Genomic DNA, 18,210 nt, shown 5'->3' with positions numbered 1-18,210 from the left:
TTCTTATATTTTAAACATATTTTGATTTATTATTCAAAAGTATCTTTTGCACTAGCCCGCTAACTGACGGGACTTCTGTATATGAATAAAAATCTTTTTGAAAATGACATAACATCTAGAATGGGCTTTGTGGAACTAACAAAATATGCAAATGATCGAACTAGGGTCGATCATTATGGAGTTCGATTCAAAACCGAATCGAATCGATAAATATTTTGTTAATGATCATACTGATTGAATCAAAATAATTTTTTGGGTCCGGTTTTAATTGAATGGACTGAATTTTTTGATTTCTTTAGTTAAACATTAAATCTAAAATTATAAAATCTAAAATATTATTAAAGTAATAAAATATAGATAGGTCTAATAGTGTATAAATACAATTAAAAAATATAATTAAAATTTTAAGATATATGTAAAAAATATATATATTATAAAAATTTTGGGTCCGGTTTTAATTGAATGGACTGAATTTTTTGATTTGTTTAGTTAAACATTAAATCTAAAATTATAAAATCTAAAATATTATTAAAGTAATAAAATATAGATAGGTCTAATAGTGTATAAATACAATTAAAAAATATAATTAAAATTTTAAGATATATGTAAAAAATATATATATTATAAAAATTTTGGGTCCGGTTTTAATTGAATGGACTGAATTTTTTGATTTCTTTAGTTAAACATTAAATCTAAAATTATAAAATCTAAAATATTATTAAAGTAATAAAATATAGATAGGTCTAATAGTGTATAAATACAATTAAAAATTATAATTAAAATTTTAAGATATATATAAAAAATATATATAATATAAAAATTAAAGTATTTATTATTTTATTTATTCGGTTTGTACCGAAATTTTTATTGAAAGAACCGGACTGAACCGATATTTATTTCAATCTATTCGATCCATATAACTTTCTAATATATTTAAATTTATATATATATTTTTATGAAATTTAAACAATTCGCAAGATTTACAAAATATAATAAAATTCATTAATTATTGTTAATTCATTAAAATCTTAAATGGATACGAGGTTAGCATAATTTACCAGAAGTACAGAGCTTGATTCTCCCTGTTATTCTCCTCTTTTAGATTTTATTTTGCACAGCGAGTCCTTTATCGAAAAGAAACGTAACACATTACAATACATACAACACACCAATACGTACAGTTGATAAAACAACACGTACATGTCATGTAGGGCAACACACACACACACCCTTGACCTGGCCACTATTCAAACTCGCCTTATGGACCACACCGATTCGACTCACTTAATATCCCAACTAACTCGTCCTTTTCAGAACATCAATCTCCATGACTCATCCTCTCCTCTCACTCGTGACTCGCTCTCACTCGTCCAATCCTTCCACTCCAATCTCATCAATTTCCCCGGCGCTCCGGCGACGCTTCCCGCCGGCGCAATTGACTGCGCGGCATGTCGATCATCGATTATCGAAAACGAAAGAGGCGGCTTTTTGGTGTGCGATGGATGTGAGTTAGGGTTTCATGTTGATTGTATCGGAATGCGAGGACGTGAGGTGATGGTTGATGAGTGGTTGTGTTGTGAGTGTAGTAACAAGGAAGTTGCGAGGTTTAGAGTAAGCGAGAAAGGCGAAAAGCGGTATCGGAAGAATAAGAATAAGAATAAGCTGGTGGATGTGGATGAGGATGAATTGTTTCACGGTGATGGTGAAGGTGAGGACTCTCGGTTTTCGAGGTACTTATTGTTGTCGTTTTTTTGTTATTTTGGTTTTTGATTGTTAGGATTGTGAATTTTGTGGTTTACGTAATTTAATTGCGTAGTTTTGCTACATTGTTTGTGTTTCAAATTATTATACTATGTCGTAAGGAAAGTTAATAAATTAATTAGCTCTATAGAATCTGTTTTGAGGGAAGCTTGGTATTAGACATGTTAAAGAGAAAGAAACGTGTTTGATGGAAATAGGTTTTAGTAAATTTTAGAAATTGTTGTTAACTTATTCGGAATTATTGTTAAATTTATAAACTGCGTTGGAGTTGAGAAGGTGTAGGTGGTGTAGGTTTTTCGGGTGATGGTTAATTTGTCTGATTTAGCATTTCTGGAGTGGAAAGAAAGCCGTGGTGTATTTATTCTTATGTGTGTAGTATTCCGAAGAAATAGCTGGTTTTCTTTTCAGTCTTGAACGATGAGGGATATATTTTTTTGTTGTTATACCATTTGACATAATTTATACGGTAAATCTGCGTAAAAGCTTACTCCAACTGTTTTTTGGTATGTAGTAACCTATTATAATTGCTAGAATGATTAAGATTGGAATTGGAACTGTAAGGACATCTACAGGAATAAGTATTGCTGTAGATATGTTGCCCGTGATATAATTTAAGTATAGCAAGAAAATATTATTGTTTATTCCTTTATGTAATTTGTTGCTCTAGTATTAGATTTGAAAGAATGTCTATTATACAAACATATGTCTGCCTGTTTAAATGGCAGAATCTTATACTGTCTATGGTCTGGTTTTACGACATGTTTATATAATTATTTTCGTCTTCAGGATAGTACTGTCGCATCATGGCATGGAATAAAAAAAAATTCCCTATGCGGATGTGGTCTGTTAATCGTTTATTTAACATTCATGTTGTACAGTTTAATCAAGAATCAAGGTTTAAAATATTGTCATATATAAGTGATTTATTTGTTTTCATTTAATTTGAACCTTTTGTTTGACGCTTTGGTATTAATTTTCTGTGATTTGAACTAACATTGAAAGGTCCCGGAGGACAAACATCAAATTTCGATAACTGAAACAAAACAGGGGATTAACAAATTTGATCTGTTTGGCCAGATTGAAATCTAATTATATATACCCGTCATGGAAGATTATCTTTTTAATGCTTTATATCATAATACCTTTTGAGGATCGACTATTTATGTGTACATTTTGTCTAATTTGGCCCAATAGATCAAATACATCATCTGTTTAGTTTAGCTCAATAGATCAAATACATTAATTCTTTAGTTTGGCTCTATATTATTAACTACATTTTGTTTTTCTTAAGCCCATTTGTAAGATTTAGGGTTTCACATGTATAACTATTAGGTTTCTCAATATCGGTTCTGACTGTTGTCTCGCCTCTTTGCATCTTAGTACTTTTGAAGGCGAGGTTTTTATTCATTCTTTCATCGTTTTTCCAGGTAATACATTCTTCTGCGAGACAAAGTTTGATAAAATTAGATTGATTTTTTTAGTGCACCAATTTTTTTCTAATTCTTTTACTGTTTATATGAATCTGTTTTGCAAAGGGGGCTTTTGCTATCTAACATCGTATAATCACAATTTTGATAGTCTAATTTGCTAGTTTTGATTAATTTGATTCACATATTCAACAATCATAAAGTCATAGATTTGATGGTTATCGTTCAAATCTGTGTTTCCAACTATAATGCTTTAACTTCTTATTTCTGGTCCCTGCCTTAGTACCTTGGTCTTTATTATATTGATTTTTCCGTATAATTTGATTGTCCTGTTGATAATTGATATTTTTATCTATTCTGTTTTTTAGAAAGCACAACCCTTGTGATAATACTTTTTGTGGCAATCCATTTGGTGTGCCAGTGCCATCTTCAAGATTGTTGCACAGTATGAGAAAAAAGATGTGTTTGGAGTCACTTAGGGAATTTATTTGTCGAAGTTGTGGTGGAGTTTTAGAGGAAGGTTGGAGTGTCGAGTTTAAGAATTCTAGGAGCAAAGATGAGTTGGATGTATTATACTGTGCTCCAGATGGGAAGAAATTTGAATCAATGTTAGAAGTCGCTCATTATCTTGGGCTTACCCCCACTGCTGACACTACAGGGTGTGAAAGAAGAATATATGAATTTGATGTTTCAGTGTCAGGGCCATTAGATCGTAAAAGAAGAAATACAGAAAGGCTTTTACCAATGAATGCTGATACAAGAGGTGAAGAAGATGTGATGCATAACGTAAATAAGGATCAGTTCTCTGGCAATAAGAATGCAGTTATTGTTGGTGAATCTGTATACTGCACGAAAGTCATGGATGCAAATTCTGAGGAAACTAGTGGAAGTACATTTAGAGAGTATAATGTAAGAATAATATTCCTTTTTTGAATTCTATTGAAGTTGTTATCAAGGTTCCTTCCAGGTTCCTTTGTTTGCACTTCTCTTTCTGCTTGAAGGTGCATAATTTACTCTATTTGAACAATAATTAATTAGGCATGTGCCTCATTTCAGGATGGATATCCGGTTCAATATGAAGATTTTTTCATTATCTCGGCAGGACAAATTAATTGCAGACCATCTTATTATAATGCTAATGAGATATGGCCTATTGGCTATAAATCTTGTTGGCATGATAAGGTTACTGGCTCACTTTTTATGTGCGAAGTGTTGGATGGTGGTGATTCCGGGCCTGTTTTCAAAGTCAAAAGGGATTCATGTTCTCGGTTGCCAGTTCCAGTTGGCTCAACTGTCCTTTACAAGTCCAACCTGGGCCAGCTTGCTGGTCAGCATGACGAAAATAACTTTCAGCATGACGAAAATAACTTTTGTCTGGATGTGGATTATAGTATTCTGATGATGCTCTCTGATCCTTCACCACAAGAACATGATCTTTTGTCCTGTCTTGGCAATACTATCTGCTCGAATAATCAGACATCAGAAGGCCGGTTCTTTGAAACGAGTCCATGTGAAGGAAAACCTAAACATGTTTTAATTGACAGAGTGCTTCCGGATGTAATTGGTGAAATTTCAGTTGAAGAGCGTTCATCATTTCTAGCATGGCAAAAGGTTTGTGAAAAACTTGTTGATGTTTGCCAGAATGTCTTCACCCGAACCGGGACTTTTGAGTTCTTCTGCAAACATGCGGCTGAAGCAACATGCTTGTCCAACTGGGACATTAAGGACCAAAAACTCGACGAGAGTGTTGATCCTCTAACCAAACTTTGTGGTTTGATTAGATCAGCTGATATTCCTTCTATTATTAAGGATCGGAAAGCTTTTGAGGTTACATCTGAATTATTATCAAAATGGCTTGACCAGGACAGATTTGGACTGAATGTAGAATTTGTGCAAGAACTCTTAGAACCGAATCTTGGTGCTATAGCATGTCATGAGTATGTCAGGTTGAAAGAAAGAGTAACTTGTTCATCATCGTTAACAATCGGTAATGGGTTCTTACTAGCTAAGACAAAAGACGGAGTTGACCTCACAAGTGAGAAACCGATAGATGATTCAACTGAAAGCTGCCAAACGTCCAATATCCTAGCGGTTAATGATCATATTATGGATGATAACTTCTTCCCTCCGGGAAAGCCTGTTAGCTCAAGACTTCCTCCTCTACTTCTGAGTGATGCACTTCAGGTATGCAGTTTTTACTTTCATGTGTCATTTCAAGCTGACTGATTTAAAAAAATGGGATATGCTTTGAGTGGAATATGAGGTCTCATTTTTTTTCCTTTTTATCTACCCAGGTACAGGAGTTTCTTACTCGTTTTTATGAAATTCTGGAGTTGAAAGATCTATTTTCATTTGAAGAACTTGAAAAGGAACTTATCAGTCCGTGGTTTGATGGTTTCGACCCTGAGATATTTCAAGGAGTATCCGAGAAATGCCTAGATATCTCCTCACATAAAACTGCCTTAAAATCTGGTCCAGCAGTGTTAGATAAAGATTCACTTGCAGTGCTACACAGGAAGGCAGTAAAAACAAAAGAACCCCAAGATCAACTACCATCTATTGCTCTCAACAGGTGCAACAGTTTTGTGTTGACTAAGATCCACTGCTCTTTAATAAGAGTGCTTATAGGTGAGCTGCAGTCAAAGGTGGCTGCAATTGAGAAAGATGCAGACTGCTGGAAATTGGTGATGCGGACTGAAAATTTAGAATCAAGTATCGGTGAGTTGAAATCCAAGCGTGGCAGAAAGAAAGATTTAGACGCAGACTGCAGGATATCTGAATTGAGAACTAAAATGAATATACTTCCGCTTAATGAATTAACTTGGCCAGAGTTGGTCCGAAGATATATTTTGTCCATCTGTTCTCTGGGTGGAAGAATCAATTCTGCAGATATTACCACCTGTGAAAGTAGAAACATATTTCGCTGTTTACAAGGTGATGGCGGGGTGTTCTGTGGCTCACCTACTGGAGTTGCAGGGATAGAAGCAGATACAGCGGTAAGATCCATAACTTTCATTTACATATAAGATTCTCTGCATTTCAACTGAACGTTGTGAACTAATGGGCCCTTGAGATTAATTGTGTGCGGCTTTGTGTTTCCCTTGTCTGTCAAAAATTGATGACATAGAAAACAGAAAATTGAAGTGGATTGTTTACTGGTTTGGTCCAAACTTGGTAGTGGCTACTGTACACATAAAAACTTGATTATGGTACAAATCAAGATAAAACATGCATAGAAAGACGCACACAATAGTTTTCCTCCCTATTCGGTCTAAAGAGTATAGGACAAACAGTGAAAGTGTCTTAGAAAAAGATTTCTATTTCTGTTATTACTATGAAAAAGGCGATTTCTCTTAATACAGACTTTATAATTCTCACAGCACTACTTCAATATACTAGACACTCATCAATTTATGAGGACATACATGTGGGAGAAAAATTACCTTTGCTCTTCATAATTTTTAAATATCCTTCATTTATAATACTTGAGCTGTGTGGCTAGAATGCTATCGGGACCCAAATTGAAGTACATTTAAGACATGTAATAAACCGAAATAGCAAATTATGCCTACTTAAGCATGCCTGCCTGTGAAGTATTAAGTTGAAAATATTGCTCAGACATTGGTTGCTGAAGAGGGATATGAATGGTTTAACATGATTCATGCTTCTAGCCTAATTACACCTGGTTGCTATTTGATCCTGAGAACCATGTCATGTTAGTCGAACAGCACTACCCAATAGATGAGTTATAAGTGGCTTTGGAGCCTCTTTTACTGCATAGGGATCGTGGGTGTCTGCTGGTTATCTTAAACAATATCTAATGACATCTTCTCTTCTCTGCCTTACGCCCCTGCCCGAAGGGAATGGCTATTCGACTTGCCTAATGTGTAATGAATTTATGATGCTGGTCTTTATGTAATGTCATTTCCCAAACTAACATTATAAATCTAACCAGAGGCTATAAATCGTGGAAGAAAGCAATAAGTTGTGGTTTAACATTTCGTGCAATATATGTTGTGATTAAGGTGGGCTGTGGCTTCCACTGAATTAATATTGAAAAAAGAATCAGAGGAGGTTATATAACTAAATTAAAATTGAAAAAGATGAAAAATGAATGAGAAATGAGGAGAAGGGTGAATGAGAAATGAGGAGAAAAGAGAATTAGAGGAGGTTTATATTTTAAATTGGAGAGAGAAAAATAACGGTAATGTCATCCTTTTAAGGAGAGTTTGACACATCAGTTTTGACCCATTTTATAGAGGGCTAGACTGGAAGATAGAGTGAAGTGATAGCATTCAAGTGTGAGGCAAGTGTGCTTGTCTTGTGAGGGTGAGTGCTAAACTTTGTAATACTAGCTAGGGGCTATTGTGGATCAAGGGGATCCAACTCTTGTAATATTGGGTTACTAATAAGAAGGGTCTTTTTTAGTAAGTTTGTGTGTGTTTAATCTTATATTTGTCTTATATCCGCTGCATAAGTGTTTGGGCAACACTTGGAGTAAGGCTGGTCTAGTAGCTCGTTTGGTGAGCGACAAGCGCTTGACGCTGGCACGGTTGGCTTAGAAGGGGACGAACTCTAAGGCCGTGACAAGTGATGTTAGATGTCCTTTGTTTTAGTTATATGTAAATCTCTATTAGTCGACATTATATTTTTATTTTTTGTTCAATATTTTTCTTTTAAAAAATTAAGATTTAACTATTTTTATTCTTGGTTTATGCTTATTGTTTTCCAGTTAATTATAGATTTCAATTTGTAAAAAACTAATTACTTAATATAATATATTTGATTTTTTTTTAAAAACATTATCCTATTGAAATTATGAAATCAAATGTTATCCGAGGACCCCCCCCCCCCCAAAAAAAAAACAAATCATATTTTACGGCTCCTCTGATTGTGGTGGTGATATTATGTTTTCTCTATTACAATTCTTAAATTATGCTGCATCTTTTTGTTAGTGAAATCTTTACATTTTGTGTCCCTGTATCCTGTTGTATATAGAGACCAAGTATTATATAATTCTTGCTACTCACTAGTTTGTCTCTCTGCAGTTCCTTGCAGAAGCTATAGAGAATATATTTGGCTCTTTCATTAGAGAGCATGATACCATTGCTGTAGATGATGTGAAATATCAAGATATTTCAGAAAGGGTGGATGTAGAGGATTTTGAACTCCCAGACTGGGCCAAAGTTTTGGAACCTGTCAGGAAGTTGCCCACGAATGTGGGAGCCAGAATAAGAAGATGCATAAATGAGGCATTGGATAAAAGTCCACCTGAATGGGCGAAGAAAGTACTGGAGCATTCAATCAGCAAGGGAGTTTACAAGGGCAATGCATCTGGGCCTACCAAGGTACGCTTGGGCTAACCATATGTGTCATCTTGTCATATCTGAATTTTAAAATTAGATGTTTTAGTCTTTGTGCATTTCCTTTATTCCAATGCTTCCTGTTGAAGGCTTACTTATCTCTATTGGATTGACACATGGCTGTGACTCCCACTAATGACATAGACGAACTAACGGAAGACAATCTAATTTCAGCTTTACTTGTTCTTTCTGTAGTAAGTAATACCAAAGGAAACAGCAGGGTTGGATAAGTTGGTTTTCTTAAAACATGTTGTGGATGCAGCTAATCTAAAGTTTTCAACTAACCAATATCTTTAATGCAAATTGTAATCAGGAACAGTGCCTAACTATCTAATTTATTGTAGTGTGCTGTTGTAATTATGCAGACTTTTTTTACATGCTTTCATATATTGCTTTAACATCTTGATATTCATTTTAAAAGTAAAAATGCATCAAATCCTATGTCAGTCTCATTTTAGTGGTGTAATTTCCGATGTACTTGAACTACAGTGCAAAAGTCATGCCAAATGGCCTGAAATCTGTAGTCTCACCTTATTTGATGCAATTGTTCTGTGTAATTTCTTATATTGAGATAAATCAACTTAAAATCTGAGATGCCCTTGGATCTTACTGCTCATTAATTATATCGACTCCCAGTTACATTAGGTGCTTAATGTCGTAAATGATAAAATTGGCTTGTGTAATTTACTGTAATTGTTTGGGATAATCAAGTATGTGATCGGATTATAATCCTTTTAATTGTTTTAATACCATGTTTTTTTTGTAAAACTGGCAAAGGGATTATAATTCAGGGGTTAACGAGGACAAAAGAATGGACTATAGACGGGGTTAAAACAATACTTGGCCTAGACCAATTATTATGAGTAATTAGCTCAACTTACACAAAATGCCCTTATATGTTGGACTTGACTTCTACTCTCTTGATTGGAGGCAGGAAATGGTTGTCCTTTCAAATATTTATCCTTTATATAATCCTACGCAAAACAAACACGGGATTGGACTATCTAAAGAACTAACGATCCAATGATTATAATGAGGGGACAACATTGTAGGAATTACAATCCTTCGACTATAATCCCGCCAAACAAACACAGCCCAGGGCTTGATTATCACAAACATAGCCCATAGACCTCATTGGTGTATTATATTAGTAACACCTAAACTTGACTACCATGAATATTTTGATTTTTCTGGTGCCTTTTTCAAGGGGTGGAGGGTTAAATATTAAGTTTTGTTCCTCTACATAATGTGAGATAAGTGGTTCCTGGTAAAGTAGCAAATTGTATATGAGCATAAAGAAAATAGTGGCAAATCTGTACCTTCTTCCAGCATTTTAAGTGATTGTTTAGTACCTATATGAAGTATTTTGGTTTTTTGTAATAGTTTTGTAGTTGTTTCTTCCTGGCGACATTAGTAGAGCCTATCGTTGTTAGTTTGTTAACATGTTAACTTAATTCTAGCTGCTTTCCAGCTTGTTGAAGAAACTTAGTTCGCCAATGTTACATTAATTAGAAACATGAAGAAGGTTTCTGATTTTAGTTTTTTCTTTGTTTTTTTGGTTGATGGAAACAGAAAGCTGTTATTACGGTGCTGGCAGACTTGCAGAGTGCAGGTTTTCAGCAGAAACCTGGTAAAGAACAGAAGAAAAGGTACATATCCATATCCGACATCATTATGCAACGATGTCGTAATATCTTACGCCGCTTGGCTGCTCATGATGATTCAAAAAATCTCTACGACTTGCTGGGAAGGACATTAATGAATATTAGTTGCGGTGAAGATGACGGGCTTCGTAGTTCTCCCGCTATTGTGCCACGCCCTCTTGATTTCAGGACTATTGACTTGAAATTGGCAGCTGGGGCTTATGGTGGTTCACACGAAGCATTTCTTGAGGATATTCAAGAGGTATGTCGACCTGATAATACTTTATATTTTAGGAACCTCCTTTGTTTGTGCATAGTGTATTTCTTACAGAATCACTTATGTGTTCTACATGGACTTGAATGAGGTGTGCAATCTGGAAGGTGTGCTTTAAAGAGTCTGATACAGCTACACTGCTACATTATATATTTTTTATAACCTAATGTGAACACTTTTGTGGTGACAATTGGACATTGATTATAAACAAAATTGAACACTGGCATGAATGTTGCAGCAGGTTGTCGATATTTCTCATTGAAAGTACCTGTGAATTGTATTAATTAAATTTCTTATGTGAAAGCAAAACACTTAACTTTTGTGACATTGTGGCTGCTTTGGTACCTAAACTTACTGTTGAGAAACAATGTTCTCGAGTATTTTTTACCATATCACCTTGGGAGGGAGGGATCATACCTTATAGCCAATTGCATATCTGATTAGGTTCAGTAGGTTTTCTAAAGTTTCTTTAGAATCTAAAACCTTTCACTGAGTGAGTGCTAATTGATTTATTTTCAGCAGCTGATGGAATGGAATTGTAGTAGCATAATATGCTAGTGGCACAATGATCAGTCGTCGTACTAAAAAAAATTATAATCTAATTGTCGTGTCTTTTTTTTCTTTATATACAAAATGAAGGAAGGATATTACCATTGTTTCTCTTTGATGATGAATTACAGTTTTATATTCCTTATTACTTGTAACCAAATCGTTTGACTCTTCCCATATTAATTTCAGAAGTAGAAATGTAATTTTTTATTAATTGGGTCTTTTGTATGTCTTCTACTGAGTTGTCACACTCACTAGGGTTTTTGATGTATAATTTACATGCCTTCATCTCTTATTTTCTTTTCTTATAAAATGGAAGTTATTTTATCTCTTGCTGACATCCATAGAAGATTTTCACTTCGTATTAGGTTTTAGCTATATACTGTGTATTTTTCATTTATTTCTCGCTGTTTATACGCAACTGTTTTTTTAAAAAGCTACCAAATGCCCAGTGGTTTCGTTTCACGGTTTTACCTTTAGCTTATCAATTGCGTAACATTTTCTTTGGGAAACTATCATCATGGCCTTTTATTATAACAAGGCGATGCTAATTTCTGTTGTTTCTTGACTGGCAGTTTTGGGCCAATGTACATATTGCTTCCAAGGACAAGCCTGATCAAATTAGATTGGTTGAGATGTTGTCCCAGAATTTTGATTCAATGTATCAAACAGAGGTATGTGTTTTATAATTGCATAATATGAATTGTAAGTGCATTGTACATACGTAAACAGTCCAAATGATGGTGAGTCATTTCTTCAAGTAACTTTTACCTGTTCTCTAGTGATTCTTGCAGCTACTATTTTTGTTTTCCTAATATTAGAACTTTTTAATTATGCAACATTATGATTGGTTAGAAAAGCTAGAAACCGATTAAGTTTTAGCTATAGCTGAATATTCTAGAGCAAAGTTGCTAGCCTGCCTTTTCAATAGATTATTCTGCTCTGACAGTTGGATCTTTCATGTATGGTGTTTCATTTTATTTACAATGCAGGTTCTCACCCAGTTTCAGAAGTTGGAGAAGTGTAAACAATCAGAATTTGCAAGTATAGAGGCCCTAAAAGAGATAGATGAAATGCTTGGTTCTCCTAATGAGATTCTTAAAGCCCCATGGGAAGAAGGGGTATGCAAAGTTTGCGGAATTGATAGAGATGATGACAATGTTCTACTCTGTGACAAGTGCGATGCGGAGTATCATAAATACTGCTTAGATCCTCCACTTGCAGTAATTCCTGAAGAAAACTGGTTTTGTCCTTCTTGTGAGGCCGGGACATCCATAACTCGAAGGGCACCTGATACTTGGTCGAATCTTCTTCACAGTAGAAAGTATCAGGGAGAATTCACCGGTGCACACTTGGATTTCCTTGCACATCTAGCATCTGATATGGAAGAAAGAGAATATTGGGAATTGGGAGTTTGCCAGGTTTGTCCGCCTTAGCATCTCTATGACAGATTTACATCAGATTTTTTTGGTTATTCCCAGTGCTGCAGGACAGAATTTAGAAAGATGAATTATAATATAAAAAGAAAAACAAAAGATCAAAGCAATGAATTATACGATTCCCAAGAATAATAATTCAATATTATTCCCAAGAAAGTGTATAATCAAAGCTTAGTAATAATGTGGGGGATTACATCACTTATATAGACTATAAAACCCTAGTATTAAACCTACTGGACTAAGGCCCATAAACAATTGGGCTTTATTATAAATAAACTACTTAAATAATATACTCCTAGCCCCACATATAACACATATAGATAAATACATCATTTATCTTTACACTAAATAAATTTAAACTAATTAATAACATATATATTAATTCTTTATTCTCGTTCCTTATCGCCCAGTCATACTATTATACCAATTTAAGGAAAGTACACTGATTTGTCTATCGTCATTTGTTGTAAAATAAGAAACAAACGAAATAAGTGATCAAATGACACCCAGCTAGTCGGTAATATGTATGGACTTAAATGCCATCTTTTTTGTTCTTTAGCATTTTTTTTTATTCTGATGCAGAGATCCCACCTGTTGACATTTCTGTGTGATGAAATGTTAAGCTCGGCCCTTGTCAGGCAACAAATTGACCAAAGCACAGAAACATCAACTAGATTATTGCAGGATTTGCGTGCTACCTTTGCTGAATTAAAAAGCCTGAAATGCAAAGAAGCGAGCTTGGAGGCAAAAGTTGCGTCTAATAGAGATCAAACTAATGCTCCATGTTATACTCCTGATTTGGCATCTTCTGAAGATCTGCAAGGCCTTTCTTCTTCTCTTGCCACAGGGAATGCTAATGTCAGTTCAAGTTCTCCCATTGTGTTTTCCAATAACTCCAAATCAGAAAGCTCTGAGTTAGCAGCAGTTAGGACCCAAATATTACTACTAAACAACTTAATTTCTAGTCGATATTCACAGTTTCTGAAGGTGTCAATGCGGAGAGAATTTTTGGGTAGTGATTCTTCTGGCAGATTGTACTGGGTTTTAGCAGATTCAGGTACCGAACCTTCACTTGTGCGGAATGGACAAATTATATCTACCAGTTTCGTAGAGGCTGTTTCACCTCCTTTTCCATGTGAACTTGGTGATAACAAGGGCTGTCCTAAATGGGTTTCTTACAAAACTGATGCAGAAATTAAAAAGCTTTTGCACCATTTACAGGATAATAATCCAAGAGAAAGAGAGTTGAAAGAATCCATTCTGCAGTGGGAAATTTTAGTGACCCGAGGCAATCAACTATCTGAGAGCCAACATTTGGAGGGTCCACAAATGACTTCAAGTTTGGGAAACTGTAAAAATGTTACATCTTCGAACTCCCTTTGTACTATGGCTACCAGTTTGCTAGAGGATAAATATGGTCCATGCCTAGCACTGGAGTCATCCGAGCTTTGTAATATAAGCATGAAAAAGGCAAAAGGAATTGTCCTGCAGAATATGCATAGATGTGATTGTTTAGAACCTATATGGCCATCTAGACTTCATTGTTATTCATGCCACAGAACTTTCTTGACAGATGTAGAATTTGATGGACATAATGATGCTAAATGCAGCAAAGCTCTACCAGCGCCTGATAACTTGGAGTGTCGTGAAATATCTGAGGGTAAAAGCATGATATCTGCTCTTGAACAGACAGGGTACAGACATGAGATGAATAGTGTTTCTTCATCAAGAAGTGGGCTTTTACGACTCTCTTCAAGTTCTATTATTCATCAGAATGACAAGTCAGTCTGTCCATTTGATTATGAAGATATTTGTTCTAAATTTGCGATAAATGAATCAAACAAGGAACTTGTGAAAGACATAGGTCTTATCGGCTCGAATGGAATTCCGATGTTTGTTCCATCTATTTCTCCTCAAATTAGTGATTCTGTGGCTGTTCTACTTTCCAAAGAGGCTGCAGTTGAAGCTGATAGGCTTTCTAGTGATGTGCAACATACTTGTTTGCAAGACAAGACGACATTTAATGGTAATAGTAGCAATGATTTTCCTAATAATCCTCTGCAGTGTGATGTTAAGCATCAAGATGGGAAAGTATCACTGCACTGTGGTGCTCCCCTGTGCAAGGTATGGAATTGCTGCATTGTCCCAGAACCCTCGCTAAGGCCATTGATAGGCAGAGCTGGTTATATCCTAAGACAACTCAAGATCAACCTACTGGACATGGACGCTGCCCTTCCTGAAGAGGCAATAAGACCTTCAAGGAGTAAGTTGGAACGCAGATGGGCTTGGCGCAGCTATGTTAAATCAGCAGAAAGAATATACGAGGTTAGATAATTCACTTGTACACATCAGATACTTTCTATAGTTAATTTTTTATTTAGAGTCTTCACTCTAGATATAGTCGCATCTATTACATGCCAAGTAATATATGCCTGAAACCAAATAATATATGATGTGGTTAATATATAATAGGGATGCTTAAGTACATATAAATCTATATCAGGCCCATATGCACACACGTAGGGGTGGCAAAATATAGGTTTGGATAGGTTTTGGGTCAATAAATTTGGGTTTGGATTGGGTCTTGACCCAAAATCATATTTGACCCAAAATCATATTTGACCCATATTTAATTAAAATATAGGTTAAATTTGGTTTGGGTTATAATGATTCCGGGTCAAATGCGGGTAAACCATTTTTTTCAACTTTTTTACCACAAATGAAAATATTTGTTAGTTTTTCCCTTTACTCACAAAAAGTGCTATATAATTTATATGCGCACTTTATTATATAAATTAACTTGAAATGATCAAATAGATCAATTCTTGATTGAAATTTAAAATTATTTTTTTAGAATTTTAACTTATAAGTTATGATTTACCAAACACTTCAACAACTTATAAATAACGTAAAATTATTCAAACACCCAAATCTATACATATATACTATATACTATATATATTATAATAACCGGAATGAGATATAATTTGGTTCAACGGTTATTCCCTAATTTTGGTTATTAAAAAAATAAATAAATAGTGTTATATATCCGTTAAACTATTAAATTGTTAAACTACTAGACATAGTATACTTATACTCCTAAATTATGACCACATGTTATCCTACCATTTTTTTATAAATTTATTATTATTATATATTTGGATAAATAATTTTAAAATTATAATATTACGGGATAAATAAAAAATTTAAATATTAACGGAAACCCGTGCATCGCACGGGATTTAAGCTAGTAACTTATAAGTTACAATATATATTACTTATAAGTTACATTTTTTAAGAAATTCCAAACGGGTCCATACACACACCAGTGGGTCTAAAAAGTAAAAACTGTAAATATCCTCGTTCCTCTGTTTCTTTTTCGTCGAATAACATGAAAATAAAGCTTGGATATATACAACAGAGCGGGTTGACTCTTTTCGGAAAAGCAATTGGATCGGATTCTTCAAATGGATCCAAAACTAGATCACATATGTGACAGCCGAGTTGTACACAGTCAGTGATATCAAGATAAATTTGTAATTTTATATATGAGTTTTGATTTGAGATTACCTGAGCTGAGGAAAATGGTTGTCACGTTTTTTACCCATATTTTGCCCAGATTATGGAAGCAAATATGTGATTGAAATCCAGCCCGGTCCATTTTATAATATGTGATCTTGGATTGAACCAAAATCCATATTTTGGATTGGTTGGGGTTGGGTTTTTGGGTTTTAGTCCAAATTGCCACTCCTACACACACGGGTGGCCATTATACAGAAAAGCTATTTGTAATTAACTTTTAGCATGTTTCAATTAAAGGATATATTAGAATTCTTATTTTTTTAGGCTTGTTCGTTTTCATGCTTTATTTTTTTTAGTTTTTTTAATTTCGTAATTAGTAGTTATCTGTTCATTTCTCTGCCTGTGCACGTGTCCGTACGTATGTGTGTATAAAGTTATGTAGCTACTGTATACTTGTATTGTTTGCAAATGTTGTCCATGAGGTTATTCGTATATGTATTTACTGTACTAGCATTAGATACAAGCTAAAGGATTAACATCACCTGAGATGTCATCTCTCATGCTGAGTGTGGGTGGTGTGGTTAAGCAGGAAGGGAGAAGCTAGAAACTTCTTCTGAAATTTAGCTGGTCCATGAGTAATTTGTACGAGTCTGATATTGACCCTGCATTTTAAGCTTTACATTTAACAAAGCTGTTTAGCGTCCCATGGATGTAAATTTGTCATATGTGACATTCCTCTATCATAAACATTCTAGCTAGTAAGGTCCCTGCCTGCTTTTGTTTTGTGATATTATTCTCATTGCTTTCTGAATGCTAGAGATTAATTTCATGTATACAAGTCACGTTGGCCACAGATATCGATAACATCTGGGTGTTGCCCGTGACTCATAAGATGCTAAAATACATTTCTTGATCAACATGATAGATCTAGTCCTTATCCTTAGCAACAAGTTGCCCCTAAGTGAGACATTTATTTTCTTCCAGATGGCGCAAGCAACAGTAGCATTGGAGGATATGATAAAATCAGAGTACTTAAAATGTACATGGTGGTACTGGTCGTCACTAACCATGGCTGCCAAAATATCAACACTATCATCCCTTGCACTACGTATCTACTCCCTGGATGCAGCCATCTACTACAATAAGACTTCTTGTTCAGACAGCTTCCAGAAAAGGATATCAAGCAAGAAAAGAAAGGAACGGGAGACTTGACCTGTATCTCTCGTTGTGTAGAAAGATGGCATGCTGACCTAGAGTTAATGGAAGGTTCATACATGTAGTTATTATGGCCTGATGATGGCTGGAACTTAGTATATCCCCTGGAGCTCTACACTGTATAGTTAATGGATTTTTCACACCCAGAGGAGGGCCAAAACAATGCTGAAGAGGGTAAAATATCAAATTTAAAAATTCTCTCATTCTTATATACTTCCTTTCAAGTTGATGCTTCAGAACTTCCTGTCTTGAAATCTAAAGTTTTCTTCAATGTTTATTAACAGGGAGTTATGGTTTTGGACTTTTGGGTAGAAGACAAGTATTTTGAAAGAATATTGAATGTATAATTAGGTTCATACCGGTCTTTGTTAAAGTCTCTTTTCTCCTCTCCTTTGAAGAGGATTTTAAGTAGACATTAAGCAATTTTTGCAAAAGTTGAAACGATTTTAGGATGTTAAATGTTTTAGCATAGTTTAAGGGTTCTCCCTTCGGCCTATCTACTGCTTTTCTCGTATGTTTAATTTTTTTGTCCTCCCTCTTATCGTAAATACAATCCTTCAAATTGATGGCTTGATACTTCCGCAAACAAAACAAACGCTCACTGTACATGTAGAAGTATGTAAACCCATGTTGGTAATGAATGTTAATGTCTACGTTATTACACCTATTAACATGTAATAACAATTCACAAATCTATTATTTCTTGCAGGTACCGTCTGAGATACAAGTTCTCTATCTTTAATGTGGCTCTGTATTTGCCTATCAAGTAAATTTGGTAAATGATTACTGTTGATCACTATATGTCCTGCTGTATTTACTTCTATCACACAACTCACAATGTGAGTTGTTGATCCATCTTCAGAATTAAAACAAATTTACACTACAATGAAATTTGATTGCAGATATTAATTTTGTAAATAAACTAGATAATAACCCGTCCAAATTTTTGGTTTAATTTCTTTTTTTACTAAATATTCGTACTTATCAAAGGTTATAGTTTTTTCAAATATTTATGTA

The 18,210-nt window shown here is 34.6% G+C and overlaps 1 protein-coding gene across 11 annotated transcripts; it reads left to right on the top strand.

The window, feature by feature from the left end:
- Positions 1-1,195: 1,195 nt before the first annotated feature.
- On the top strand, positions 1,196-18,128 carry LOC141686987 (methyl-CpG-binding domain-containing protein 9-like). 11 transcript variants are annotated; one of them, XR_012560883.1, is made up of 12 exons: positions 1,196-1,730; positions 3,153-3,188; positions 3,557-4,097; positions 4,245-5,372; positions 5,483-6,184; positions 8,237-8,536; positions 10,124-10,456; positions 11,593-11,691; positions 12,010-12,438; positions 13,039-14,781; positions 16,963-17,367; positions 17,903-18,128. XR_012560883.1 is itself a non-coding variant. In XM_074492110.1 (11 exons), exons 1-11 carry the CDS (start codon positions 1,201-1,203, stop codon positions 17,188-17,190), a joined length of 6,069 nt encoding a protein of 2,022 aa, XP_074348211.1. In that variant the 5' UTR covers positions 1,196-1,200; the 3' UTR covers positions 17,191-17,691. The 11 variants fall into 11 exon arrangements, 9 of the variants coding, with proteins under 9 accessions (XP_074348211.1, XP_074348213.1, XP_074348214.1 ...); XR_012560882.1 differs by lacking the exon at positions 17,903-18,128 and adding an exon at positions 17,478-17,691; XM_074492110.1 differs by lacking the exon at positions 17,903-18,128 and having other exon boundaries at positions 16,963-17,691.
- Positions 18,129-18,210: the final 82 nt, after the last annotated feature.

Source organism: Apium graveolens, chromosome 9 (genome assembly GCF_009905375.1).
Source record: "Apium graveolens cultivar Ventura chromosome 9, ASM990537v1, whole genome shotgun sequence".
NCBI classification, from domain to species: domain Eukaryota; kingdom Viridiplantae; phylum Streptophyta; class Magnoliopsida; order Apiales; family Apiaceae; genus Apium; species Apium graveolens.
Note: the sequence above shows the minus strand (reverse complement) of the source record. Positions and strands in the feature narration are given on the sequence as shown.

Excerpts from the sequence above, each read along its gene's own strand:
- LOC141686987 (XM_074492110.1), top strand. The coding sequence starts at position 1,201 with ATGTCATGTAGGGCAACACACACACACACCCTTGACCTGGCCACTATT. Across the intron at positions 4,098-4,244 it reads GTACATTTAGAGAGTATAAT|GATGGATATCCGGTTCAATA; the intron begins GTAAGAATAATA and ends GCCTCATTTCAG. Across the intron at positions 8,537-10,123 it reads ATGCATCTGGGCCTACCAAG|AAAGCTGTTATTACGGTGCT; the intron begins GTACGCTTGGGC and ends TGATGGAAACAG.